The following is a 27452-nucleotide window of genomic DNA, read 5'->3' as shown; positions in this document are numbered from 1 at the left end:
TCTTGCCTAATTGCTCTGGCCCAAACCTGCAGTACTATGTTCAGTAAGAGTGGTGGGAGTGGGCTCCCTTGTCTTGTTCCTGTTCTCAGGGGGATGGCGCTCAGTTTTTCCCCATTGAGTATGATGCTGGCTGTGGGTTAGTGATTTCCCATTTTTAAAAATATTAGGAAATTTGTTAAGTGGAGAAAACTAGTCTGGCATCCTTACAGAGGAGGGAGGGTTGGAGATGAGTGCTTTGAAGACCCTCCTCTCATGGCCTGGTGGTTCAAGTCTGGCCCCCAGCACTCAGCGGCCCAGGTTCGCTCCCTGGCCGCAGCACCACAGCACCTGTGTGTGTGTGGCTGTGCTGTGGGGCAGCTCGTGACTTACCACCAGGGTGCGCCACCACGCCCTGCAGCTCTGGGAGGAAGCACGGTCCTCCTCTGAGGCACAGCACCTGTGCCTGCTTTCTTGTGCTTACGTCAGTCTGCGCGAACCGTCTCAAGGGGAACACTCCTCCTGTGACTTGTTCTGACGTGTGTACTCCTTCACTCAGAAATGCCACCCCGTGCCACACTGCTGGGTAACAGCAGGGCACAGATGGGCAGGGCTCTGCTGTCGGCTCACTGGACTCCAGTGTGGCGATTCTGCTCTAGCCACTTATCAGAGGGCTTCAGGAGCACAGATGGAGCCCTGTGGCTCTGCCTCCAGGGCTCAGGGGGCAGCACAGAGGCGCTGGTTCAGCTGGGCCTTGGAGGTGGAGGAGGAGCTCCTTAGCAGGGGACGATGGCAGAGGCGGCTCAGTGAGAGCGCAGGTGGGGAGATGCAATGGGAGCCTCTCACCCGGCATGCCTCGAAAGCATCGACTACAATAGTCTGCTTTTAAGTAAGACCTTAACGATTAAGCTCAAAGTAAAATCTCCCAGAATTTTCAGAATAAAGAAATCACTAACAACAGTCATAATAATAGGTAAGACTTAAGAACTCGAAGCACTTTCAGAGGTTAATTGTTTAATCCTTCCCACAACCCCGTGCGTGTGAGTGCTGTCTTCTTCCCCAGGTTTTACAAAGAAAGAAACTGAAGACAAAACTGGTTGAGGACACAGCCCGTTTAAAGGATAGTCTGGTCATGATTGAGCTAACGTGAATCACAAGAAAAACCGTAAGCCAGCTTTTATACTATATATATATACACACTTTATACTATATATGTAGTGCATATATTTTATACTATATATATAGTGTTTGTGTGTGTATAGTATAAAAGGGCATTGGAAATAAAATGGGTAAATCAGTTTTGTCTGTTTTCTGTATCTGTTTTAAATCTTTTTATAGTTGACAAAAGTTGTCTTTGGAAGTGATTGGTGAGCATCCGGAGATATTTTCATGGAGTGGCTATTTTTAGATCTCTACTAGAGCGAATTTAATAATGGATCACTTCGTGTGGTGTAAGATCTTCCCCCCAGTCTCTGATATGCTGGAGAGCATCTTTAAGTTTCTCTCTTTTTAAAATGAGACAACAAAAAAGGCTTCAAGGAAACAAGCTTCAAGATTACAAATGAGAGATTTGTGTTGAATCGAGCAGGGCGCCAACTCCTTCTCTGACGAAAAGAAAGTGTTTCAGAAACTCTGAAGGCTGTAGAGGAAGCGCGCTCGTGCCTGGTGGGCATTCAGCTTCTTCTCTGTCCTTCTGGTTTCTGACCCTGGATCCTCCTCATTTTCTGTTCTCTGGAAAATAAATGTCCGTAAGAACTTCATTGCTCTTGGGTTCTTTGGCAGCATGAGTTCTAGTGGGACAGTTTCCCTTCGATGGAGGAGGGCCGAGGCGTGACCTCTAAATGCAGCAGCCGTTGCCTGCCCACCTTCTGTGTGCTGTTACAGGTGTGCATGATGAAGACAGCTTTGTGCAGACGCCGTTCTAATTGTTTCTGTTCACCTGTAGACGTGCTTGTGTGGAGCAACGATCGAGTGATTCGCTGGATCGTCTCAATTGGTCTTAAAGAATATGCAAACAATCTGGTGGAGAGTGGCGTTCACGGTGCACTTGTGGCCTTAGATGAAACCTTCGATTTCAGTGCACTGGCGCTCTTGTTACGGATCCCTAAGCAGAACACACAGGTATGCTGCAGAGCCGGCCCGGCTCCCACTCAGCGTTCAGTCAGGTCTCCTGATGGAGACGTCTAGCTGGTTAACTGAGTGGACACAAAACTTCACAGTACCTCAGACAACTATCCCTAATCCACAAAATACTGGTTCCAAACCAGCAATGCTTAATTCTTCATTAGTTTTGCCTGTCCTTCCATTTTCTGTTGTCAGCATGAGAGTCTTGCGATTAAAAAAAAAGGGGAAACTTCGTTCAAGTCCATATGCTCGTAGGAGTGACGACGTGTATTTAGTTCTTACGTGGAAAGAGAAATGCTCATAGGTACACCGATGGAGATTCTGTTAATTTTGTTTCTATTGCCCTGTGTGATTCTTTTTGACACACGGGCTCACCTGAGAATCAGGAAATTTATTCTTCTTCTACAGAAGATTGTATGTCTTTTGCCGATACCCCCCATCCCCCCACCAGCACCAACCCACAGAGCACACTTTCGTAGATAGTCTGCCAGCGGTCATGGGTCCCTTTCCCTGAAAGCCCATCCATGGGCTCCGCAGGAATCCCCTAATTTAAAATGTGGTTGTGGGGGCCAGCCCGGCGTTGCAGTGGTTAAGTGCGCACGTTCTGCTTCTCGGCAGCCCGGGGTTCGCCGGTTCGGAGCCCGGGTGCAGACGTGGAAGCACTTGGCAAGCCATGCTGTGGCAGCGTCCCACATATAAAATAGAGGAAGATGGGCATGGATTCTAGCTCAGGGCCAGTCTTCCTCAGCAAAAAAGAGGAGGATTGGCAGCTGGTGTTAGCTCAGTGCTAATCTTCCTCAAATAAATTAATTAATTCAATTAAATTAAATGCTGTCATGGCTCAAGGTGTTTATAGCCTGAGCTTTTTAAAAGTCTTGATTTGAAAAACAGTTGTGATATGCTAACGTCCTTCAGATTAGATTGATGAAGCTTTGCGGTATTGTTGTTTTGTTATGATTTCAGGCTCGCGCTGTCTTGGAACGAGAATTTAACAACCTTTTGGTCATGGGGACGGACAGAAGTTTTGATGAAGTGAGTTTTCAGCCTAATGAATTTTATTTAAATTTGCATTCAGTGTGAATTATTTGTTCATATGCACGTGAGCCCCGTCGGCAGTCTCTCTTCTAAGTGTGGAGATGATTTTACCTCCTGAGCTAAGCTTTGCTCTCAAAAATGTGTTAAATGAGATAGTAAGAAACTCGTATTTTCAGTCTGAGGTTTTCTGTTTTTAAAATATTTGCTATTTAAGTTTTGATAGCCCTCAAAAATGTTGTTCCCATCAACATTGGTGGCAGCCGAGGCATGGCGTCCATGGGCTATGTTTGGGGACCGCTGGATGTCTGACCCCAATCCAGAGTCCCTGTGCTTTGGAGAAACCTGTTAGAAGGAGATTAGAGAAACGCAACATGTTAATTTCCCCTCACACAGTCGTGACTCGTTTGTTCCCACACTGTTTTTATTCTTTCCTTCGTTGCCCCTTAAGAAAACGTGAGTTTGCCTGGTGACTAGGAGGACAGCTAAAGGAGTGCTTGCTGGCTCTTCCCCGGCTCTAAGGCAGAACTGCTTACAGCTTGGAAACTATTTTAAGACAAATAGAAATGTATTATCTTATACGGCAAGAAGATGATTTCTCCAAGATAAGAAAGGAAACGGGGTGATGAACAGGAGGCACATGCACCTGGCCGGCCCAGGGCCGTCCTCATCGATGCCCAGTGAGGGCCCCACATAGTGTTACTGGGCCCGTCACTCTCAGAAGTTCCCGGTGGGGACAGTAGATCCTGTGGTTATCAGGAACGGGTTAAATAGGTGTGAACAAACATGCAGTGACGAGTTCAGCAGTCAGGTCAAGGCTGGTAACTTGACTGTCTATTTTTGTCCTTTATTTTAAAATCAGTCTTGTTTTCTGTCCTTTAATTTCCCAGGACCATGATAAAAGCTTTAGGAGAGCACCTTCTTGGAGAAAAAAATTTAGACCAAAGGATGTTCGTGGCTTAGCTGCTGGGTCCGCAGAGACTCTCCCCGCCAACTTCCGGGTCACGTCCTCTCTGTCCTCACCCTCCATGCAGCCGAAGAAGACGCAGCTGGACGGTAGGTGTGCAGGGGCGGCCAGCCGCTGTGGGCGGCATGAGCAGCTTTGTGGCTGGAATGTTAACCGTGATCCAGAATGGCCTCTTGATTGTGTTACAAGGCATTGAGTACTGGTGCATGCCCAGGTTAAGTGTTTTAAAATGAATCCTAACATCTGTGCATAACAGTTTAACAATAATGTAGGTTTTTTAGAGTCTTGTCTGGTTGAATCTTAGCATATCCTTCCAACTAATAAAGCTGAGCGTCGCGTGTGTTCTCGGCGTGCTGAGTGGACGTCCTGTAGCCTGTGTGTGTGGCAGGCAGCCCTGGAAGGCTCCGCCGGAAGGTGGTGCAGCAGCTCTCGGGCCACGCCGGGTGCTCCCGGGACGTCTCTCCACCTGGAGAGGTGACTGAGTCCATCTTAGAGAACACAGTTTCCCCCTCTGTGAGCCTTCCCTTTCCTCTCTCCACCCCTGCTGGCGTTGGTCCCTGTCACTGCGCACCATAAGGACGGAGAGGAGGAAGAAGGTGAGCCTGGGCAGGTCGTCACTGGAGCGCAGTGGGCCGTGGGAGCGCACGAGCCTTGCAGTCAGGGTTCCAGATGGAGCTTGCGGTTTTCCCTTTGACCGCCGCTCCGCTTGGAGGACACGGCTGATGACAAGTTGGTCGCGCTTTACTGACAGACCTCTCAGCTCTGACCGCGGCCCCCACGATGACAGGATCAAGGGCAGATGGCCTCGGTGGACCCTGGCTCTGCCACTGAGGAGGGGCACAGCCTCGAGCACTGTGCCTCAGTCTCCCCGTCTGTAGGGCCGTCGTCGTACAGCCGTGTCCTCTTCAGCGGCTGTGGCAGTGAAACGGCTGCTCCTCGTCAGGCTCGTAGGAGGCGTCTGCGGGTCCTGGTCCCGTGTGGTGCTGGCCGCTGGGGCCATTGTAGCCACACTCCCGTTACGAAGGACTTCGTTCTCCTCTCTGTGGCCCATGGATCGGCTATGGGAAAGGAAGCGCTTTTAAAAATTGTCCTGAGTTGGCTTTTACAAGTTTCCCTGTTCTTAGCCCTTCCCGTATGTAGGTTTGTGAGTTTGGCTCTCACTTGCTTATATCAAAATGAGAGAAAAGCGCGTGTGTGTAAAGCCTTCGCTCAGCCGGACGCTTGGTGAGATGGCCCCCAGGGCAGCACTGCTGCTGGAAGCCTGCATCTCTCTGCAGAGCTCAGTGATCTGGTTAATGGGGCAAGAGTAGCAGTGTCTTCAGTAGCATTCTTATTCTAAGGAGCATGAGGTAATTTGTATAACTCTAACGGTAACTCGGCCCTCCACTTATTGAATAGGCTGACGGAGCGCCTTCTGATTTTCTTCACAGCTTCGTGCCCAGTTTCCTCAGACTCAGTCACACTTCCCGTGTTCAGTATTGACGGCGACATTGAGATTAGAGTTCAGATAAATTAAAAATAAGCCTAGAGAGAGGTGTAGGGAATATATTACATGGAAGACGGCTGTTGACCCTTGTAGGAAAACTGAGGCCCAACCCCGGGAGAGTGGACTGCTCAATGCCTTCTTAAATAAGGGGCATCGGGGAAGCTGCAGCTGGCCTCCTGGGACCTCAGGGTCAGGGTTTGGAAAGATGACCCATGCTCACCGACAGTGCCGGCTGTCGTGCCATCTCTTCTGGAACCACGGCACATTCTTGATAAAACGTGTTCCTGCTGGACCCGTGGGAACACAAACTGTGTAACTGGCAGTCGGGAATATCTGCTCCAGGTGTTTGCACATTTTCTGTCCAGGTTGCAAGGGAGAGGCGGGGCTCACCTCTTTGGCCGTGCCGTGTGTTTCTCGACAGGAACAAGGCCTCAGTGGTACACATCACTTCCGGCAGAAACTGAGACTGGGTTTTAGTGTTCTTAGATGAGTCATTGTCCTCTACCCACCCCCTGCAGCCAGGCCCTGGGGAGGAGTGCCCTGGATGCTCCCTCAGACAGGCGCGGAGGGCAGGTGGCCCGAGGGCGCGTCTCCCGTCAGGCCAGGCCTGCGTTTGACTCCGGTCACCTGCACCCCGTGGTGTCTAGCGCTGCCCCGGGTTATCTACCTCACACCGGCCTTGGGGATATCACGTTTAGGCCCCGAAGAAAAGTCTAGTTGCTCTGCAAATCTAGAGAGTTTCAGGAGAAACAAAGTTACCAGGTGAAGTAGTTGTCACTTACACAGAGGACATCACGAAGTGTGTATCATCTGAGGCGTCCTTGCTGTCGTGAGATTAGCTGCCAGTGGCTCCCAGGGCTGCTGGGGGCTGAAGAGAACCCCCTCCTGGCGACACTTAGGTTCTCTTTCCCTGGCTCGTCCGCTCCCATCTAGCAGTTTCCCTGGGAGCCCTCAGTAGGTGGTGTTGTAGGTGTGCAGATGTGTGTGTACGTGTGCCCCGTGTGACGTCTGAAGACTAACCGCACGCTGTGTTTGCACGCTTCCTCCCCGGTGTCGGAGCAGGCAGCGTGTCGGGAGCGCAGAGGCTGGACGCCGCCACGGTCAGGACTTACTCCTGCTGAAGCCCCGTGGTGAGTAGAGGGCTCCGCGTGCCCGGAGGCCGCAGAGGCGGCCGGGTGACCGCACGGGGGCGCTGCCTGGCCCGGAGAGCCCGTTTCCGTTCCTGCAGGCCTTTAGGAACACGCATGCAAGCCCGGCTGCACCCGTTACGTGGTTCTGGTGTTCTGTATGCTCACAGTTGGTCACAGAGGGGTTCGTGTATCCTCATTTGTTAAGGAAAAAAGTGTATTTGCATTTTTTCCTTAAAACTGAAAGTGCTGGACTCTTTTCAGTATCTGCTAATGTCTTTTGGGGGTGGGGAGGCAGGAGAGCAGCGCGTGGCAGGAGCTCACCGGCTCAGCTCTTGGCTGGCGACCACCCGTGGTTGAGAGCGCCCGGCACGGCGGCTCTCCGCCTTGACCCTGGCATCCGCGCTGGTGTCGCTCCCAGGTCAGCGGCGCCCACTGGCTTTCTTCGAAATACACGGTCTTGAATGAGCCGCACCCCGCACGGCCAGGTTTCCTGGGGCCACGCTGTCGTGCGACCCTGAGGGCCTGGCGGGTGGTTTTAAACACACAGCTGCGTTGCCATCGCAGGGGTGCAGTTACGAGCAGCCCGCTCGCGCTGAAGGGGTGACGTGGGGCTGGGAGCCCAGCCCCTGCTCGTGGCGCCAGGGCCGGGGGCTCTGTTCCGCTCTCCACTTTTCACGTCTCCGCCAGAAGGTTTGATTGGTTTCCTAATCTTTTTAATTGGTAACTTTTAGACATACGCCAAAAGGAAGTCAGCAAGGAATTTTCTCATTGATACGCGTACTCCTTGACGTTTCATCTCAGTTCTCAAGCAGCTACAGCGCAAGGGGCAGGGAGGCAGGGCTGGGCCTCAGGACGCAGGTGCGCGCCGGGCGGCCCGTCCTGAGGCTGATTGTCCTGTTTGTGCTTCCTTTCCAGTTTACCCACACTACTTCTACAGATGACCGTGCAGCGCTCGGGACCCGGCGAAGACGGCCTTTCAGAATTCAGTGGATCTGCAATCTGTTGATACTTGTTACATGGACCCTAAGATATTTTATTACAGAGTTTTTAATTAGTGAAAAATTCACGAATACCATAGAGAAAATATTTTAGAATTTAATGTTTCTTATATTTATGTAAACATGACTTCATTTATATAGTTAGTTACTTTTTCATGTATATCCAGGCTATAAATATCCTTTCAAATCGATTCTGTTCTTCTATCTAATTTTAGTCTTTCAAACGAATGTACTGTAATGCTTGTATGCATAAATCCTATGAAAAGATACAGGGCTTTTGTAAATTATGCATTTATTGTAATTATCATTAATTTTTTAATAATAATCGGCGAGAGAGAAGAGGATTTTACTGCATTTGCATTTGTAAGATCATCATGACATGGTGCGCGTTATCCTGACAAATGTAACCAGCTCTACAACAATCATTTTGAAACAAGCAGACTTAATTTCAAGCAATTGTGTTTTAATGACTGACCTTACTCTACTTTTTCTAGCAAGAAATGCTTTATTCTGCAGCGTGAACAGACTGAAAGTACCTGGTGTTAAATATGAGCTTCTGATAAAATTTGGGCTGAAGGGGCCGTCAGAACTGTGAGCATCTCTGGTGGCTCTCAGTAGCTTGAAGAGCTCGTCCCTGGAGACCCGCACGGCTTGTCCTCAGCGCCCGGCACGAGCCCCAGCCGGGAGCACTTCTCTCGGCCGCAGGAAGGGCTGGGGGGCTCTCTGGGCTCTGCCCCGATGGGCGGACTCGGGCCCCCGCCCCGCTGCTCTTTGAGGACCAAGCAGGAAGCACCGCGCTCCACAGGGACGCCCGTGCCGGAAGAGGAAGGCGCGGGCTCCCTGAAACCAGGAAACCACGCAGTGCGACTCTACTAAAGGCCTTATTTTTTCTTATGTAAATCATCTTTTTACATTTGTTTGTAAACATGTTGAAAGGAGGGACCTATTGGTACATTTTTAGCTTTTGACGATATAGCCGTTTTGGACTGTCTAAGTAGCAGATGTAACTTTTCCTTTTTAAATGGCACATTAAAGAGCCAGCAGGAAATGTGTTCCCACCACGGTGCATTATTTATTATACAGCTCATTTTGTCGGTGGACGGTTTACATTCGGTTTCTGCTTTTAACTTCCTTGTACGATTCATTCGTTGTTACATTCTGTTTTCTGTTAATCTTGTGTGAACCTCCTGATTATGTAACAAAGTATGTACAGTCTCCTTTTGAACTATTTTTATCACAGTATTATTTATTGCTTTCTTTCAATAAAGTACTGAGGCGTTTTCCACTGCCAATAAAGGATACTGAGAATAAGCTGTCATTCTGTGACAAATCGGCCGCAGCTGGCTCATCTCCGGCTCCAGGCTGATTCAGTGGCGGCAGCGTGGTCGAGTGGACTTTCTTGGGTAGAAATCAGTTGACAGAATGAAAAAGCTGGGGGTGGAAGCACAGGATGGGGGCGTCCCCGCCAGGAAGCCCAGGGGCTTCCCGCCTCGGCCCCCGAGGCCCAGACCCTCTCTCGCTGAGACCTGGGGGACCAGGCCCGGGCAGCCTGGCGCTCAGAGGCACCGCAGGCCACAGGGAGGCGCGGAGGCGCGTCAGTCCATGCGCGCACTGGGGCCCTGCTCTCCTGCTGCTCCCGCCCTGGGCTGTGTCCTTCCGGTTCCCAGGGAGCCTGGTCTCGGAGCGCTCAGACGGAGTCCTGAGTCATGAAGCAGTCCGGCGCGAGAGGGGAGGGACGCGCCGACGGGCCCCGGGCAGGCAGGCAGGCAGGACGCGCCCGGCTGCAGGGCGGCAAGGCGCGGCGCTCGTGGCTGGCAGCGCCAGGCCCAGGGCACCCGATGCCTCAGCCCCTACGTGCTGTCGCCCGCCCTCCCCCCACCGCAGTATTGTCATCAGGTCTGGGGGTGCACGATGCCCAGGCCGACCCCATGCCTCGCGCTGTGTTGGGTGGGCGCTGCTGACTGTCGCCTCGGTTTTCCTTTTCCTGTTCTGCTGTCCTTCCAGGGCTGACGGCCGCCTCTCCTGAGTGACGTGTTTTCTTTATTCGGGTGAATACATTCCAGCTGGTGTCCGTCAGGGCACAGCGATCCGGTGGTTTGGTGTTCTCTTGAGAGCCTGTGCTGGCTGGTTTTCCAGTTTTGTTGGGGGCAGCCTTTTCTTGGCATTTCCTCGTTCTTGGGTTCACTTAAGCGTGAGACTCAAAAGCACATAGCGCTTCCCTGCTTTTTCACCCACCAGTCCGTTTGCCTGACCAAAGCCGGGCAAGCCTTGGGTAGCCTGAAGCTTCTGGAAGCAGACCAGGTCATCATTGACTCTTTAAGTTGCAGGTGTTTGATTAAAACTTCATTCGGTGGTTCCGTTTACGCCTTTAACAAAAGGTCAGCTCAGAACGACGCAGAGAGCACAGGCCGGTGTTGCAGTAGCTCTGCTGTGCTAGGCGCACTCTGCTGTGCTAGGCGCACTCTCAGCCACGCCTCCCGGGTCTGCTCGCCCCACACGCAGTGTCCCAGGGCTCGCCCGCAGTCGGCGGGGATGGGAGCCATTCGCAAGCCAGGTGTGGCCACACTGAAGACTCTCTGGACCCTTCCCACCGCTAGAACTCTGTCGAGCCTCCTTTAGCCTCATAATTGCTGCCCTTAAGTTTCTCTTTTCAAGTCTCACATCATGCACTTTAAGGTAATTGTGGGTTTGGGGTTTTCTTTGCTCTTTTGCTGGCTAAGTCCTGTGCTCATGGGGATGGGCTCCCCAGGGTCTGGGGAGGAGCGTGTCTCCCCTGTATCTCCGGCAGGTGGATAGCGAGGTGGCCGTCCGGGTGCTGTGGCTGCTGTCCTAACCACCGACATGTCATCGAGTGCATTCCCAAATAGCTCAGAGGCTTCTGTTTCTGACATTTCCTTAGCTTAACTCCTCGGTGAGGAGTAGTAGCCAGTGGTTTTGCATCCGCGTGTCCTTGACTCAGTGGGGCACCTTTTGGAGTCCTGTTGTTTGAGGCCAGCACTGCGTGCGCCCCCTCCACCTGGCACACGCCGAGGGCACACCCAGTGCAGGGAGGAGCAGGGCTGGCGTGGAGGATCCATCCTTCGCCTCTTCCCGCTTTCAGTGCTTGTTGGCCTCCTGGGCTGTGAGCCGGGTCTCCCGTCTCTGCCTCTGTCTTCACGTGGCCCCACCCTGTGTCTTATCTTCTGTCTCTTACGAGGACACTTGTCACTGGCCCACCTAGGTCATCTGGGATGGTCTCACCTCAAGACGCTTCACTTAGTTACACCTACAAAGACCCCTTTCCCAAATAAACTCACGTTCACAGGATCCTGCGATTTGCACACAGACACATGCTTGTGGGGCCCCCGTTCACCCCATTCCACCTTTCGACATTCTGGAGAAGAGCTGCCCTGCCCGGGAGATACCCGGATGGATAGACCTGGCTCTACCCCAAGGGACCCACCCCCCAGTGGGAACATGGTGAGCCGAGAGAGGGAGCCGTGACGCCCGGGCTCCTACATAACACGTGCTTAATGTGGCCTCTCGATTCCTCCAGTGTGGACTTTGCCTCTTGGCATCTCCTTCTGGGGGATGAGAATTTCAGCTTTCCCGCACCTCCCTTTCTCCTCCCCAGCTCCCAGCAGAGCTGAATCCATGTTCACTGTTGCCGTGAGGAAGGCTGGAGGTGTTATTCATTGCTGGGCCAAGTGGGTTACTATGATTACAACGGAGGGCACGTGTTGTGTGCCCAGTATTTACAGATGAAATGACCGTGTCTGGGATTTGCTTGACAATAATCTTGGCGGAGGGGTAGGTCAGGATATGGGTCAAACCAAATTGACCGTGTGGGTTGATAGTTGTTGAAGGTGGGTGATGGATTCATGAGGGTTTATCATAGTATTCTCTTTTTGCATTTGTGTGACATTTTCTATAATAATATTTTAATAGTTATTTTAGGGAGACCCTCTGTGTTTTAAACCCTCAGTCTTTAGATGTCTGGAAAAATTGCTTCTTGGTCCTCACTTTGGAATGTAAGTTACCCAAGTTTTGAACATTAACTGCAGCCCACCCATTTTACACCACAACTCAGCATGCACGCACTACGTTTCATCCATTCTGTCGTGACTCCTTTGTGACATTTTGGTGTCTTTGAAGTCAGGATGTGTCTTACAAACGATGGCATCTTAGACTTGATGAACTATGGCGTACGACAAAACTTCACGTGGGCTGCAGCTTCTCTGCTGCTCCTCCCACTGACAGGTGGGGTCTCATCCCCTGCAGCCTGGCCAGCCTCAGTGACTTGGTTGACCAAATGAATGTGGCAGATGTGTGTTAAAGAAAGTGTGTTAAACCACACCAAGGACTGTGCTGTCTTCCTTCTAACCAAAATTGCTTTGCTTAGGGGGCTGGGAAATAAAGCTTAAATAAAAGGGTAGTGAGGGAAAAATCAAATCTTTGTGGCTACTGCCAGGGCCGCTGTTAGAGACTGAATGGTGTAGATTTATATGTCCAATTTCTGTTGAATGCAATATATTCATTGAGGCTATACAATTATCTTAATCTACATCTCTAAGATCCACAGCTCCCTTAGAATCTAGGAAGGTAGCACAGTGACAGCTGTTGATATTCATCAGGTTAATTACTTCAGAATAATTTTATGTTATTGGGTTCATGGGTACCCAGAGATGTTGGTCATTGAAATATTCGATTCAGGGAACAATGTAAGAAAGGGTAGTTTGAAAGCTATGTGTGTGTGTCCAGAGCCAGTCAACCTTTCCATGGCTATTAGGAACAGAGCTTAAAAATAATAAAAGCTGATTTAATTGGAACAAATGCAACCCAGCTTTAGATTTTATGTCATCCAGAGTAATGATAATGTTTATGTAATCAGATGTAATTCTTTCTCCTTCTCCTGAAATATTGAATCAGATTGTGTTGTGTGTTTAAACATGGCTTGAGAAAGTCTCAGGGACAGTGATGTGGCAGGAGTTCTTTGGTCCTTGGTCTCCTGGGATTATGCCTCTGAGATACAATCAGTGATTCAGTCCCCATAGATCTTTGGTGCCATCCAATTCTGACATAGTGATAAAACTCTGATTTGAGTGATTCACAAGAGATAGGAAGGACAGAAAAGGACAAATTGGCATGAAATAGACTGCAAGGTGGTTTGTGGCATGCATTTTTCATAGGCAATTTCACATAGAAAAGCTTAGAGACTCGTGACCAGTGCTACCTGAGCAAAGGTAGCAGGACCTTATGAACGGTGACTTGACAAATGTGAATTATTCTTAGAATTTTCATGTTAGGGGAAGTAGGTCAATATGGTAAACATTTAGAATTTATAGACCAGGTGACAAGAAATGGCAATGAACCAGTTAGTTAATCAGTGCTTATGGTGCCATTCCAGATCCAAAGTGGGACATAAGTAAAGTTTGTCCTCAACGCTCAGTATCCTTTGGCTAACTCTACTTGGGCTCTTCTCTGTCCTGGGTGATCTGACTTCTTGTTCTGATCCCTTATCCCTGCCAGAAAAGCCAAGGGTTTATATTTGATCCATTACTTTCTTTTAATATGAAACTATCCAATGCATTATGTCAACAGCTTCAGGATAACTTTTTAAGCTATAAAAATAACCAGCAAAGCTATAGTCATGTTTTAATGACAGAAAGCTAGAAATTTGTTTTTTTCCTAGATTGACACCTGAGCTAAAACTGTTGCCATCTTTTTTTTGTTCTTCTCCCCAAAGCCCCCCAGTACACAGTTGTAGGTTCTAGTTGTGAGTGCCTCTGGTTGTGAAATGTGGGACTCCGCCTCACCGTGGCCTGACGAGTGATGCCACGTCTGCATCCAGGATCTGAACCAGTTAATCCCTGGGCTGCTGAAGCAGAGCACACGAACTTAACCACTTGGCCATGGCGCTGGCCCAAGAAAGCTGGATGAAAAATGCTTTGAATTCAATGTATATTCCTATGTTTTGCTACCCCATCAGTTTTTTCCAATAATGAGGAGTAGTGGCCCTGTAGTAGGAGAGTGTAACAGATCATTGGGGGTTGGGGTTAGGGTTCAGGTCAGAATGTGCATAATGTAGAGCAATTTGGATGGTATTAATAATGATATTTGCCTTTCACTGAGAATTTACTATCTGCCAGGCATTGTATGTTTCACATATACCATCTCATTTTAACCCTGACAACAACTCCATGAGATGGATATTATAAGTACCTTTTTATAAGTGACATATGACCTGTGAAGACATGAAATAATTTGCTCAAGATCACACAGTTGAGGGATGGCAGAGATAGGATTTGGACCCAAGGCCGTATGACTCTGAGGTTAGAGCATTCAGCTATAATGGTTTACTTTTACCATGCTTTCCCAGACAAAAACACTACCTTTTACTTCTTCACAAACACCAACAAATTGAAGACTGGATTGTTTAGAGTTTTATCTTCTTTAACCCTTCCTCTCTCTCTCTCAGGAAGTGGGAAGTGAAAAGAGTGTAAATTCTCAATGGAGAACCCAGTCTGAGATTGGCCCTGGTAAGGCTGGACTAGAAGATCAGTTCTTGAATAATGAGAATGGCTTGCTTGTTGTGTAGGATTTCTGAGGTTCTGCCTTTGTCTAAACTTATCACAAGAATGTGAATCTGGCACGTGCAGTTCTGCATAAGATAAATCCCTGTAGGCCATTATGGGAAGTCTTTCAAAGCTTCTTCGTTCCTTATAGGAATCCAGGAGGACAACAATTGTGTGCCTTTGAGGTTCTCAAGAGGTCACAAGCCCATGTGGTGTTCAACTAAGCAAAAAAAGTCTTAATCTGTGATGGGCCATTTGTCCCCATATACGGGTGCTGCATTTGCAGTGATCATGAAATCTTTCTAGAACAGGATTACAGTTTGGCATAGACAGGTCCAGTAATGTAATACATTACATCCAAATGGTTTAAGAGCAATCAATTGGGTATCTGAAGACTTATCTCTGTGATTAAGTGGATATGAGTTCTTGAGCAAATCACTCTAACTCTAGGCTTCTGTGTACTTACCTCTGGAAAAGGAGTTGGATTTAATCAATCTCTTCACCTGCGATATAGTTGTCCTGACACATTGTTACTTTGTTCTTTGAATGGAAATACATCAATCAGCTCAATCCTGTAGCACTAGTTACTTTATGCTTACCAGAAGCTAGGGTTACCAGCAACCTATTAATTTACTAGAAAAATAAATTGTTACCTAGTACGTGTAGTTGGTTTATTGATAATATATTTGAGTATATAAATAGGACTCTGTGGGAAAAATGATGAAAGGAGTCCTTGGTGATGAAGAGATTGGAAACTCTTATTCTATTCCACCACAGAAGGCATGAGTCTTCTCTTCAGTCTCTTCATGGCTGACTTCATTTCTTGGTTCCTCAGAGTGTAGATCAAGGGGTTCAGCAGAGGGGAGATGACAGTGAAGGTGACAGAGATGGCTTTACCTGTGGGGAGGGCAGTGAAGGGCCGGGCATAGACATAGATGCAGGGCACAAAGTGCAGAGTCACCACCGTGATGTGTGAGGTGCAGGTGGAGATGGCTTTCCTCCTGCCCTCCCCTGCCTGAGACCTCAGCATCATTAGGATGACTGTGTAGGACACAAGCAGGAAGATAAACCACAGGGTACTCACTAAGCCATTGTTGGAAATCATCAGGAGCTCAAGTGCAGAGGTGTCTGTACAGGCGAGTTTGAGGACATGGGGGACATCACAGTAGAAGCTGTCAAGAACATTGGGTCCACAGAAAGGGAGGGGCAGCAATAGGGAAATTTGCATGATGGAGTGGACAAAGCCCCCCACCCAGGAAGCCAAAATGAGGGCAGTGCATCGCCCCCTACTCATGATGGTGACATAATGCAGGGGCTTGGAGATGGCTATGTAGCGATCAAATGCCATCACAGAGAGAGAGAAAATATCTGCTCCACCGAGGAGATGGAAGAAGAACGTTTGTGTCATGCAGCTAGTATAGGATATGGTCTTTATCTTTGACAGAAGGTCTGCCAGGACCTTTGGAGCGGTGATGGAGGAGAAGCAGATGTCAAGGATGGCTAGATTGCGGAGCAGGAAGTACATGGGGGTGTGAAGGCAAGGCTCACAGGTCACAGTGACCATGATGAGGAGGTTTCCCAGCAGAGTTGTCATGTACACAAAACACAGAAAAAGAAATAAGACCAAACTGAGATCTTGGGACTGAGTAAGTCCTAGAAATATAAATTCTTTTACCCTGGTGCCATTTCCCAACTCCATTGAATCATGTTTCTTCTTCTTTGTGTAGCTTGGAAAAAGTTAAAAGTGTTATTTCAGAAAGGGTTTACTCCCCCTTAATAGATTCAGGTTTACAGTTGGGTATTAGGTCGGAAGACTAGTGAGGCATTATCACCACATGAAGACTCTTTCCAAGGTTATTGTTAACACATCCTACATGCCATCTTATTCCGTAAGCATGCAGTTAATTATTGTTTTCTTCTGTAAATTATATGTATTTTAGAAAATGCATAAAAGTAATGTTCTCAGAATAGAAGTTGTAAGTATCCAAGATAAAAAGGTGAATAGTAAATAATCAGAAAGGGAATATTTTGGCACAAGGGATACAAAAATGGATGCAGTTTGGTGTGTAAATAAGACAATGCCTATTTGGTACAACTGGGGTCCTTTGAGGTTTTACACAAATGTGGGGTTTTTTCCAGACTGGGTGCTCCATTTAAATGCTTTAAGAACTCCTATCTGCAAAATGATTGTCTTTGGACTGAATTTCACAGAAGCACTCCTCCCTTTTTTAGGTCACAGATTTAATGCTATGAAAAATCAGATAATTTTAAAGCTGTAAAATTCTTCTTTATCGTTCTATTTTTCCTTAAGGGGATTTATTTGTTTCTTTCTTTAATATACTTTAGGTACCAAAACCCCTGGATGTTGAATAACTCCTCAGCTATGAAAGAAAAGTGGTAACTCAGAGCTTCTCTTCTGTTCACTGGTCAAATTTCTTTCCTAAAAGCTATTTTTTTTTATTGCGCTTTCATTGACATACGATAGACTCATGTGTTTGATGTGTACACTTTGATAAGTTCTGACGTACGCATATACCCATGCAATCATCAATATGTTTAAGATAGTTAATTAATATGTCTTAATATATAGTAAGATATAATAAGATATAAGTTAATTAATATATGTATCACTCCAAAAGTGTCCTTGTGACTCTAATATGTCCCCTCTGCCCCCTTTCTTCAGGCAAGCACTGATCTGCATTCTGTCACTATCCATTAGTTTGCATTCTCTAAAATTTTCTATAAATGGAATCCTAAAAGGTGTACGTTCTCTTTTTGTCTGGCTTGTTTCACTTACAAAATACATCCACGTTTTGTGTGTACCAATATTTTGTTCCCTTTTATTGTACGGATGTGCCACATTTTGTTTATCAATTCACTTGTTGATGAACATTTGGGTTGTTTCTAGTTTTTGGCTATTACACATAAAGCTGCTATGAATATTCTTGTAGAGGTCTTCATGTAGATATATGTTTCCATTTCTCTTAGGTAAGTACCTAGGAATGGAATGGCTGTAACTCTTAAAATTCAATAAGAAAACCAACCACCCAATTAAAAAAAAAGGGACAAATGGTTTGAACAGATACTTCAACGAGAAGATATAGGTTTAGCAATTAAGCATATGAAAAGATGCTCAATGTCATTTATCAGTGGGGAAATGTAAATGAAAGCTATAGTGAGATAACAGTGCACATTTATTAAAATGGCTAAAATAAGAGAGAAGGGGTTAATATCCAAAATATACAAAGAACTCATACATCTCAACAACATAAAATCAACAACCCAATTTAAAAATGGGCAAAAGATCTGAACAGAGATTTCTCCAAAGAAGACATACAGATGGCCAACAGGTGCGTGAAAGGATGTTCAACATCATTAGCTATCAGGGAAATGCAAATTAAAATTACAATGAGATATCACCTCTCTCCCATCAGAATGGCTATAATTAACAAGACAGGAAACAAGTGTTGGAGAGGATGTGGAGAGAAGGGAACCCTCGTACACTGCTGGTGGGAGTGCAAACTGGTGCAGCCACTATGGAAAGCAACATGGAGCATCCTCAGAAAATTAAGAATAGATCTACCGTATGATCCAGCTATCCCACTGCTGGGTATTTATCCAAAGATCTTGAAAACACAAATGCATAAAGATACATGCACCCCTGTGTTCATTGCAGCATTATTCACAATAGCCAAGACTTGCAAGCAACCTAGGTGCCCATCAAGGGAAGAATGGATAAAGAAGATGTGGTATATATTCATAATGGAATACTACTCAGCCATAAGAAATGATGCAATCCAGCCATTTGTGACAACATGGATGAAGCTTGAGGTTATTATGCTGAGTGGAATAAGTCAGAGGGAGAAAGTCAGATACTGTATGATCTCACTCATAAGTAGAAGATAAAAACAACGACAAACAAACACATAGCAACAGAGATTGGATTGGTGGTTACCACAGAGGAAGAGGGGAGAGGGGAGGGTAAAAGGGATGATTTAGGCTCACATGTGTGGTGATGGATTATGATTAGTTTTTGGGTGGTGAACATGATGTAATCTACACAGTCTTCGAAATATGTTACGATGTACGTCTGAAAGCTATATAATGTTGTGATCCAGTGTTACTGCAATAAAAAAAGAAGATTGACATATCAGAGTTGACAAAAATGTAGAGGAACTGTAACTCTGGTGGGAATGCGCAATGATGCAACCACTTTTTATTATTATTATTATTTTTTATTGAGTCATTGATAGGTTACAATCTTGTGAAATTTCAATTGTACATTAATGTTTGTCAGTCATGTTGTAGGTGCACCACTTCACCCTTTGTGCCCACCCCCCACCCCACCTTTCCCCTGGTATCCACTAAACTGTTCTTGGTCCATAGTTTTAAATTCCTCATATGAGTGGAGTCATACACAGATTATCTTTCTCTCGCTGGCTTATTTCACTTAACATAATTCTCTCAAGGTCCATCCATGTTATGATGCAACCACTTTTGAAAACAATTTGTCACTTTCTTAAAATGTTAGGCATGTGCTTACAATATAATCATTTTGCTCTTGAATTCCTTCCTTTTTTTATTTTGCGAATCCTTGAAATGGACTTAATTTCTTTCTTTGCAGTTTATCTCCTTTTTCTTACCATGATCAGAAAGAAAAGAAAGGTGAAAGTCACTTCTCTCACTTTTTTGGGGTGTTTTCCAGTTCAAATGAAGATATTTCTTTTCACCTAGCTCACTTTCCATTCAAGTTGTCTTTCTTCTGTATACAATTTTGTCGAAAGTCTACTTAATATGGAAAGCTAAAAAAGCTACCAAGAGTTATCAGAGCATGCAGGCAGATACCTGGGGGCCTCTGGCATAGCACAGCCTGTTGCAATCCCAGCTGGGTACTTACTGCTTACGCTACAGGAGAAGTTAGTTTACCCCTTTGGCCTCAGGCTCTGCATCAGTATCTGGAAACAATAGCATCTCCCTCATGCGATTTTTGTGAGGATTAAATGAATTAATATATGCAAAAACATCAATACTTAGAGCATTGCCTAAGCAATAATAAGTATGCTCATACGTGTGTTACCTTAAAGTAAAACGCTGGGTTAGTAACTGTCTCAGGCACACAGCTTCTTAAATGTACTGACAATCTTTTAGAAGAGTTGTATGTTTTCCAGAATCTGTATTCTAAAACAGCTTCATCAGAACATACTTTTTTTGGGGAAAATAGGAGGTACTTTTCTTTTACTGTCAATGAGAGTGGCCCAGAGGGTGGTGACAGCGTTTGGTAGTAAGGAGAGCACTTGCTTGGTTTGGTTTCTTATCTGACAACATCTTAGCAGACCAGAGAAGTCAAGTGCTGGTCTCTGCAGTGAGAGCCATCTGGGCTCAAGTCCTGGCTTTGTCCCTGTGTGACTTGGGTAAGTGAGAGACCTCATGGAGTCTCCACTTCATCTGTGGAATGGGGATTATAGTAATACCCACCTCACAGGGAAGTTATCAGGATTAGGTGAATTAACATACATAGAGTCTCAACATACATGACTGGTTATCTCTTATGATTAGTACTATGTTGGGTAACCTTAACATGGGAGGCTCATCAGGAAATGGAGTGTGTTGAACCAAATAGTAGCTGAGCTATCAATTCTGACTAGTTAAAGTGGGGAAATAATCACCAGAAAACACCAACTCAATATAGTTACTAAAGATATTGAGGAGGTCTTACCTACTTATGATATCCTTCCACAGGGACTATGGAATTGTAAATAGTAGACTATGGTCTACACAGAAGGGTAGAAGGTACAGTACCTCAGACCCCGAGTCAGTACTGTTTGTCAGAGAGGAATAGGTCCTACGTTCACAAGATACTTTTGGTAATTCAGACAACATCCTCTGCCTTCTGCTCCATGTTTCTGCTATTTTTACTCCATTTATTTAACAAATATTGATAGAAAGTTGGCAGAGTTCTAGGTTATTTGAGAGAAATGAATATAATCCAAAACCAGTGGAGAAAGAACTGAAATTTAATAATATGACATTGATGGGGACCGTCTAAAGACAGATGAGGTGTGTGTGAGAAAAGGGTGATTTCTCTCCAAGAGGCTCAGAGGAAGCTGCATGGAGGAGGTGACATTTCTGTTTGGGGCACATGGGAGTGGAGAGAATGGGAGATCTGGCTTTAGGGGACCAGTTGAATATATAACAGTTGCTGATGAGTGGGAAGTTTGGCTGGAAAGAAAGGATCCAAATATGTAGGCACGGAAAGACAAGCAAAAGAAAATCGTTGTTACAAAATTTTTATTTTTTGATAAATCTAAGGGAGGGTATGTAGGTGTTCACTGTATTATTCTTTCAACTTTTTTGAAATATTTTATTTTCTTTCTAGTTTTGAATTTAGCATAAGAAAAACCTCTGTAGATTTCAGTTTCAAGAGATCCATCTATAGGATGAGAAAATCTCATTGTTTTTTTCTGAGAAAAATCTCTTGTTTGTGCAATTCAAAGGATCCTGGAAAAAAAGAGCTTCCTCTGCCTACTTCCAAACTAAACTCATTTCTATGACTCTCCTTTCACAATATCTTCTTTGTTCATATTTCTTAGCTGTGCTGTCTGCCACTGACAGTTCACCCTGGAATGCAGCATCTTGTGTATATATTTCATTATTTTTAGTCAAAGTGTATTTATGAATCTTACAATTCCATCTAGATTTCAGTTTTTCTCACTCTTCTCTTCTCACACTTATTCATCGACACCCAGACACCATAGTCATTCACACTCATGTAGAGTTATGTGTCTTACCTAAAATTTCCAACCTCCTTCTCAAACATCTTGAATAATGTTCACACGAACCTTGGGAGTCATTCAGCTTCAGGAAATTTTGTTAAATACGCCTCTGAAGGCCAGTGATTTCAGTGGCTTCCTGTCTATCTTTACGTGGAAAAGGGCAGACTCAGGGAATAATATTTCCTTGGCTCTTCCACACTGATTCACAGTGTTCCATCGTATGTACCAATTTGTCAATCCCAGAACTAGTGTGAGAATTATCAGAGGGCATATAATTGGATGTGGCTGTGGAAAAATTCTACTGATGGAGAGGTGGTTTCAGTGGGAGTAATCAAGATGTGACTCAGGCACATGTCCTTAGGAACACACTTTTTGTGTAGGATCTAAAAGTTTTTAGCAGTGACAAAGATTCTCCCCTTGACCAAACTCTACTCAGACTCCCCTGAACTTTTCAACTAGGCCTCCACTTTGAGACCTCCATGCTTGTCTCTGCATTGTCCAATTTTAGCAAGAATTCTGCTAATTCAGTTTAGCCAAAATCCCCCAACCTCCATGTTGATCACCCTCAGTATCTTATCAGGTTCCTCACCATTCTCCATCCCCCAAGTGATATTTGATCACCGTGGCCTGCCTTCAGCAAGAATCCTGTTAGGTCGGCTTACCAGAATTCTACCTTACCTCTTAGTAGATTTTCTATTGGGACATAAATGCCTATTCTTAGGGATTCTGCACAACTTCCTTAGCAGTTTCACCCACGTAGGGTAATTCCTGAAGTGTGACACACAAGTATTGGAAGGAGCCATTGGACCTGAAAGGATTATGTAGACGAGAGTGAAGGAGCTCTCAATGGGCAGATGAAGAAAGTGGGTGATGGAGTTCTCACAGGACACACATGTCACCAGGAAATCCACGCTGGATCCATCAGCAACTCCTACTTGCTCGACTTTCAGAGTTTTTCACCATTCTCACCACCTCCACTGTTACTACCCTAAGTTATGTCTTCATTATTTCTTTCATGGGACTATTGTTGTAGCCTCTTAATTGGTCTCCCTGTTTTTGTCCTCACCTCTCTTCATTCTATTTGTAACAGGAGCCCCTGCAATTCTGTTAAAACATGCATCACTATTCTGCTCTTCAAAGCCCTTCAGATGCTCTCATGTTATTTAGAGTGAAAGTCATAATCCTCACAATGTCTAAAAGGTCCTAAGGACCTGGTCCCATGGCCTCATTATCTCTCTGACTTCAATCATTACCTGGCTCCTCCTTGCTTCCTCTCATCTTCTTATGAAGGCCTGGGCACAGCCCCACCTGAGGACCTTTGCATGTCTGATTTTTGAACTGACATTTGTACTGTGACATGAACATTTGTCTAATTTCAAAAATTTTAAGATCTAGGATCTACCTGCAGAAATGAAGGGCAAAAAAGAAAAACTCCCAAATGCTGTAAATTGCAGAACAAGAAAACAAATAAAAACCAAGTTCATGTATTGAATAATGTTTTTCCGTTCATGCCAACCTTTTTGAATGTATATGCGTAGTCTGAAGCAGCTTCATAGGTTTCTGTCATTTTTAGGGAGTCATGTTAACAGAAAATAATAACAAATCCATTGTTTTCTTACTCCTATTCTCCAATGATTTGAGAAACAGAAAGGAGTGAGAGGTGATATTCATTCACTGAGTTCTTTAACTCAACCATTTTTTGGACAGTTTTCTATGTTCTACTTGCTGTGCCAGGTGCTGGGGATACAATAAATAAATCATAGCCCTACTGGGGGAATAGGAAGAAGGAGGACAGGGAATTGGAAACAAGGTCCTGAGTGTGGTGCTTGAGCTGAGCCCCGGTCGCTGAGGCAATGTCATGGAAGTGTGGTCAGTAGGTGTGGGGTTCAGAGGAAGGTCAGGGTAAGGACCTACATGAGGTCATAGAACCCATAGTTACTGGGGTCCACATTCTAACTCAAGCTGTGCTGGCTTCAAAGCGCCTGCACTCAACCACTGGAGTGTGGGCTTCAGACGGAAAAATCTTCAGGTAGTAGTTATTTAATTTACTCATATCAGAAAGTCAGAGGAGGAACTTAATTTGAGTGTGCTTACTTCATTAAAATGTGATTACTTCATGAAAGACCTTAGCAATCCAATGCCCAAGCTGCATTATGTTTCTCAGCTCCCTTCCTGGTAACAAGAATATAGTGGGAATGTCTGAGTATATATATATTTGCTTTTTCTTATTGTTAATTTTATTTATACAATCGGAGATTTCCATGTTGTTGTAAGTAATAACCAAGAGAGGTCCCACCTTAATCCATTTTCCCCCAATGATCATTTCACAATCTATATGTATATCAAAACATCAAGTTGTACATCTGAAATAAACAACATTTGTATTTCTCAATTATATGCAATAGAGCTGAACGAAACCCCCACAACAATTCCAATGTGATAAAATTTCTGAGTGCATACATATTCTCTTTTCTTTATTTCTTCCAAGGCTTTATTGCATAAGCATTATGCAATAACTCTTCAGCTAACAGTTTGATTTCTCTGCTTCCTTTTGCAACATGAAACGTATCTTTTTACATTATTATTGCATGCCAAACAGAATCTTTGAAAGTCGTGTGCATCTCAGTAGAAATTCAAATTCAAAATTATTTAGAAATCCTTTAGTCAATGCGGTTTATTTGATGGACATTTTCAAAGGTGGTGAGAAGGAGTGAGCGACCAGTCTATATCCTCTCAGAAGGTACACATCTTCTTCTCAGTTTCCTGATGGCTGACTTCATCTCCTGGTTCCTCAGAGTGTAGATCAAGGGATTCAGCAGAGGGGAGATGACAGTGAAGGTGACGGAGATGGCCTTATCTGTGGGGAGGGCATTGAAGGGCCGGGCATAGACATAGATACAGGGCACACAGTGCAAGGTTACCACAGTGATGTGTGAGGTGCAGATGGAGATGGCTTTCCTCCTGCCCTCCCCTGCCTGAGACCTCAGCATCATTAGGATGACTGTGTAGGACACAAGCAGGAAGATAAACCACAGTGTGGTGAGCAGCCCACTATTGGAAATCATCAGTAGCTCAAGCACAAAAATGTCAGTATGGGCGAGTTTGAGGACCTGGGGGACATCACAGTAGAATGTGTCAAGAACATTGGGTCCACAGAAGGGGAGGGGCAGCAACAGGGAAATCTGCATGATGGAGTGGACAAAGCCCCCCAGCCAGCAGGCTACAATGAGGGCAGTGCATCGCCCTCTGCTCATGATGGTCACGTAGTGCAGGGGCTTGGAGATGGCCACATAGCGATCAAATGCCATCACCGACAAAGAACATACATCCACCCCTCCAACAAGGTGGAAGAAAAACATCTGGGTGGAGCAGCCATTGAAGGAGATGGTCTTTCTCTCTGACAGAAGGTCCACCAGAACCTTGGGAGCTGTGATGGAGGAAAAGCAGATGTCGGCAACAGACAAATTACGGAGCAAAAAATACATGGGGGTGTGAAGGCGAGATTCACAGGTCACCGTGACCGTGATGAGGAGGTTTCCCAGCAGAGTTGTCACATACACCCAAAGCAGGAAAAGGAATAAGACCCAGTTCAGTTCTTGATTCTGGGTTAGGCCAAGGAAAATAAATTCTTTGACCCTCGTGCAGTTTTTTAGCTCCATTGAGTCAACTTCTTTCTCTCTCTCTTGTTTCAAGCTTCTTCATTTGAAAAGACTTGGCTCTTTATTTTGTTTTCTTCTCAAGCACTAAGAATACAATTCAGAATGTTCCTCGCGTGGTTGCACTGTTTGTGATTTGTTGTTTTGTCTAAATTTTTAAGATTGCAGTCAGTTTGGTGATCAAATCAAATTATCCCATGTAAAGTCATTCAATAATTCTGTTCTTATAAAACTATTTTTGAAAAGAACAAACTTTATGTTCAGCAGTGATGTTTACATAACATTTTATTTAATTAATTTATTTTAGTTTTCAAATTTTGTTATTGTTTTCTTCCATCCAAATATATCGAATGTCCAAAATGTCTGAATCATAAACAGAAAGAGAAGTACAATGAGGTTCCAGCCACTGTAGACTCATAGTATGAAAGTTTAATATTCATATTAGCAAACTTTCTGTTGACTTCCACAGGGTCTTGTCTTGCTAAAAAGAAAAAAAGAGTATCATTCTGTTTCTTACTGCAATGTTGCTGTGGCATGAGTCAGTTTCCTTACTGTTGGCTGTTTTATGTTGAATTTCTTAAAATTGTCACCTGTTATTCCATATATGTAGCTTTTCTTTGTCATTACCTTATACGAATCAGATTTTTTATTAATTATTTTAAAATATTCAAAATTTATTTTTAAGAAACGCATTGAAACAATATATAAATACAAATATCAAAGAATATCTTTAGTTTCTTTTATTGTGATAACACTTGAACATGAGAGCTGCCCTCTTAACAAATTTTTGGGTTCCAATACAGTATAGCCACAGTGCTGCACAGCAATTCTCTAGAACTTATTCATCTCACGTAACTGTTGTGATCCTTGCTTGAGTGTGGGGGAGAGAATAAAGATAGTGACCCACTTTTGAAAGGTCATCCATACTCTATCAACCACACTCTCTTCTGCCTCTATCTCTGTGTGGATCAAAGCTAAGAGAGTGGAGGGTTCACACAGGAGGGAGAGATGTAGATATGTTTAGAATAATACCTATTTTTTATAAGCTGTTATTGGCCATTCTTAGGAAATTTTATAATTATTACTTATTCCACCTTATACTTAGCAAGTCAACATTTATTGCAATGTTCAAATGTATATGAACAAATGGGACCACATTGTCAAAGTGTTTGCAGCTTAGCGAAAGTGAATGATTTGTATAAATTGATGAACATAATGCATGATAAAATGTAAAATGTCAAGAGAAAAGTAGAGATTGATTTGGTTGGGATAGGAACTATGCTAAGAGATATAATGATTTCTAGCAGTAATAAAAGCTGCTACTTTTTGAGTGTTTACTGTGTGTGAAGAGTTATGAAATGTTGACATTGAATTTTCACCACTATCCTTTAGAAAGTATTAATGTTATTCCTGTTTTTCAGATGGAATATAGTGTGAATCTATGTTTGAAGTTAAGGAAAAGATAGAAATAGGATGGAAAAAACATTGTTTTGTTTGCCTCTTCAACCTTATGTATATAGGGTCTCATTTTGTATAACAAGAATATTTTGGGGTGCGCCTGATAGCCGTGTGGTTAAGTTTGCATGCACTGCTTTGGTGGCCCCAGGTTCACTGGTTCGGATCCTGGACACGGACCTACGCCCTGCTCATCAAGCTATGCTGTGGCAGGCGTCCCACATAGGAAAAATAGAGAAAGACGGGCACAGATAGTAGCTCAGGGCCAATCTTCCTCAGCATAAGAGAGGAGGATTGGCAGCAGATGTTAGCTCAGTGATAATCTTTCTCAGAGAAACAAAACAAAGAAAAGAAAATTTGGTAAAGTCTGTCTGAAGATAAGAATTTTTCAGAAAGGGGTTCTGGAAACCCAATTTATGTGGAGCTTAGTCTGAGACTATCTCATCAAGAAGCAACTCAAATGATCACAGCAAACGAATGATGCCTTCTCTCACACTGAGTGGACCACATTTCTGAATCCCTCTTAACATATCACCTCTCTTCCAATAGTTAACACCCACCTTTGTTGTTTCTGTCACTGAGAAGATCATCTTGGCTCTGAAGCATTTAGTATACCTGGAAAATATCAAAGTCAAACTATTCATACATAGTTTGTATAATCAATAACAACATCTCAATGTCACTATCGATAACTTTAACCTTAGCTAAATCTTAACATCTTTACCTAATACCTTTGATCCTGAAACTCCAACTACAAATTGTATGTCATCAGGTACAGACCAGAATAGAACACTAGTGACACTAGTGACGTTAATTCTTGAAAATATTGTTTCTGAAGGCAGAGCCTCTTGGAAGACTAAATATCTTAGTGTCTTTATTCTCCTTTCAGGAAAGAAAGGGCAGATTCAAAGAATCACATCTTCAAGAACTTCCTCTGTGTCCCTATCTTACGTGCAAATCCCTCAGCCTCAGGCTTAATGTGAGAATTGCAAAGGGAATAATATTGGACAAGGAAGTGGAATTCAGTGCCTGATTCTGTTGTTGGTGATGAAGTTTCAAAGGGAGTTATTAAGAAGTTACTGAAACATTCACATGTGTAAACACACATTCACGCATACACAGACGGACACATTTTGATTGATATCCAAATTCTTTAGAGGCAGTAGAGGAAATCTATCTGTTTATCCATAGCTCAATAAGAACTTTGTTAAAACATGCCAAATACTGCACCTGAGAGAGAAAAAGGGTCCAGTTTTCATTGCTTGTAAGGCTCAGAGGACAGTATAGACAAATCAGTTTCA

General features: G+C 44.6%; 3 protein-coding genes across 29 annotated transcripts in view; 1 reads left to right on the top strand and 2 right to left on the bottom strand.

Annotated features, from left to right (window-relative positions):
* LOC138916700 (liprin-alpha-1-like) overlaps positions 1-9012 on the top strand; it is a 108298-nt gene extending 99286 nt beyond the window's left edge. For 13 of the 27 annotated variants that reach the window (XM_070229906.1, XM_070229907.1, XM_070229899.1 and 10 more), the window contains 3 exons: positions 1922-2097; positions 3064-3132; positions 4023-4436. In XM_070229906.1, the coding sequence (XP_070086007.1) occupies positions 1922-2097; positions 3064-3132; positions 4023-4295 (518 nt within the window). In that variant the 3' untranslated portion in view covers positions 4296-4436. Of the gene's footprint in view, positions 1-1039; positions 2098-3063; positions 3133-4022; positions 4437-6647; positions 6716-7630 lie in introns of those variants that run through there. The other 14 variants (XR_011424028.1, XR_011424027.1, XR_011424029.1 and 11 more) reach the window with 6 other exon arrangements.
* A 6018-nt stretch (positions 9013-15030) lies between these two features.
* On the bottom strand, positions 15031-15966 carry LOC138916703 (olfactory receptor 4D11-like). The gene has a single exon (XM_070229928.1). It carries the CDS (start codon positions 15964-15966, stop codon positions 15031-15033), a length of 936 nt encoding a protein of 311 aa, XP_070086029.1.
* Positions 15967-23763: 7797 nt separating this feature from the next.
* Positions 23764-25161, bottom strand: LOC138916533 (olfactory receptor 4D10-like). Its single transcript, XM_070229161.1, has one exon. It carries the CDS (start codon positions 24697-24699, stop codon positions 23764-23766), a length of 936 nt encoding a protein of 311 aa, XP_070085262.1. The 5' UTR covers positions 24700-25161.
* Between the last annotated feature and the right edge of the window lie 2291 nt (positions 25162-27452).

The sequence above is a fragment of the Equus caballus genome, chromosome 12 (genome assembly GCF_041296265.1).
Source record: "Equus caballus isolate H_3958 breed thoroughbred chromosome 12, TB-T2T, whole genome shotgun sequence".
Taxonomy (NCBI): Eukaryota; Metazoa; Chordata; class Mammalia; order Perissodactyla; family Equidae; genus Equus; species Equus caballus.
The sequence above is the reverse complement of the archived record's forward strand: the minus strand, read 5'-3'. Positions and strand labels throughout refer to the sequence as shown.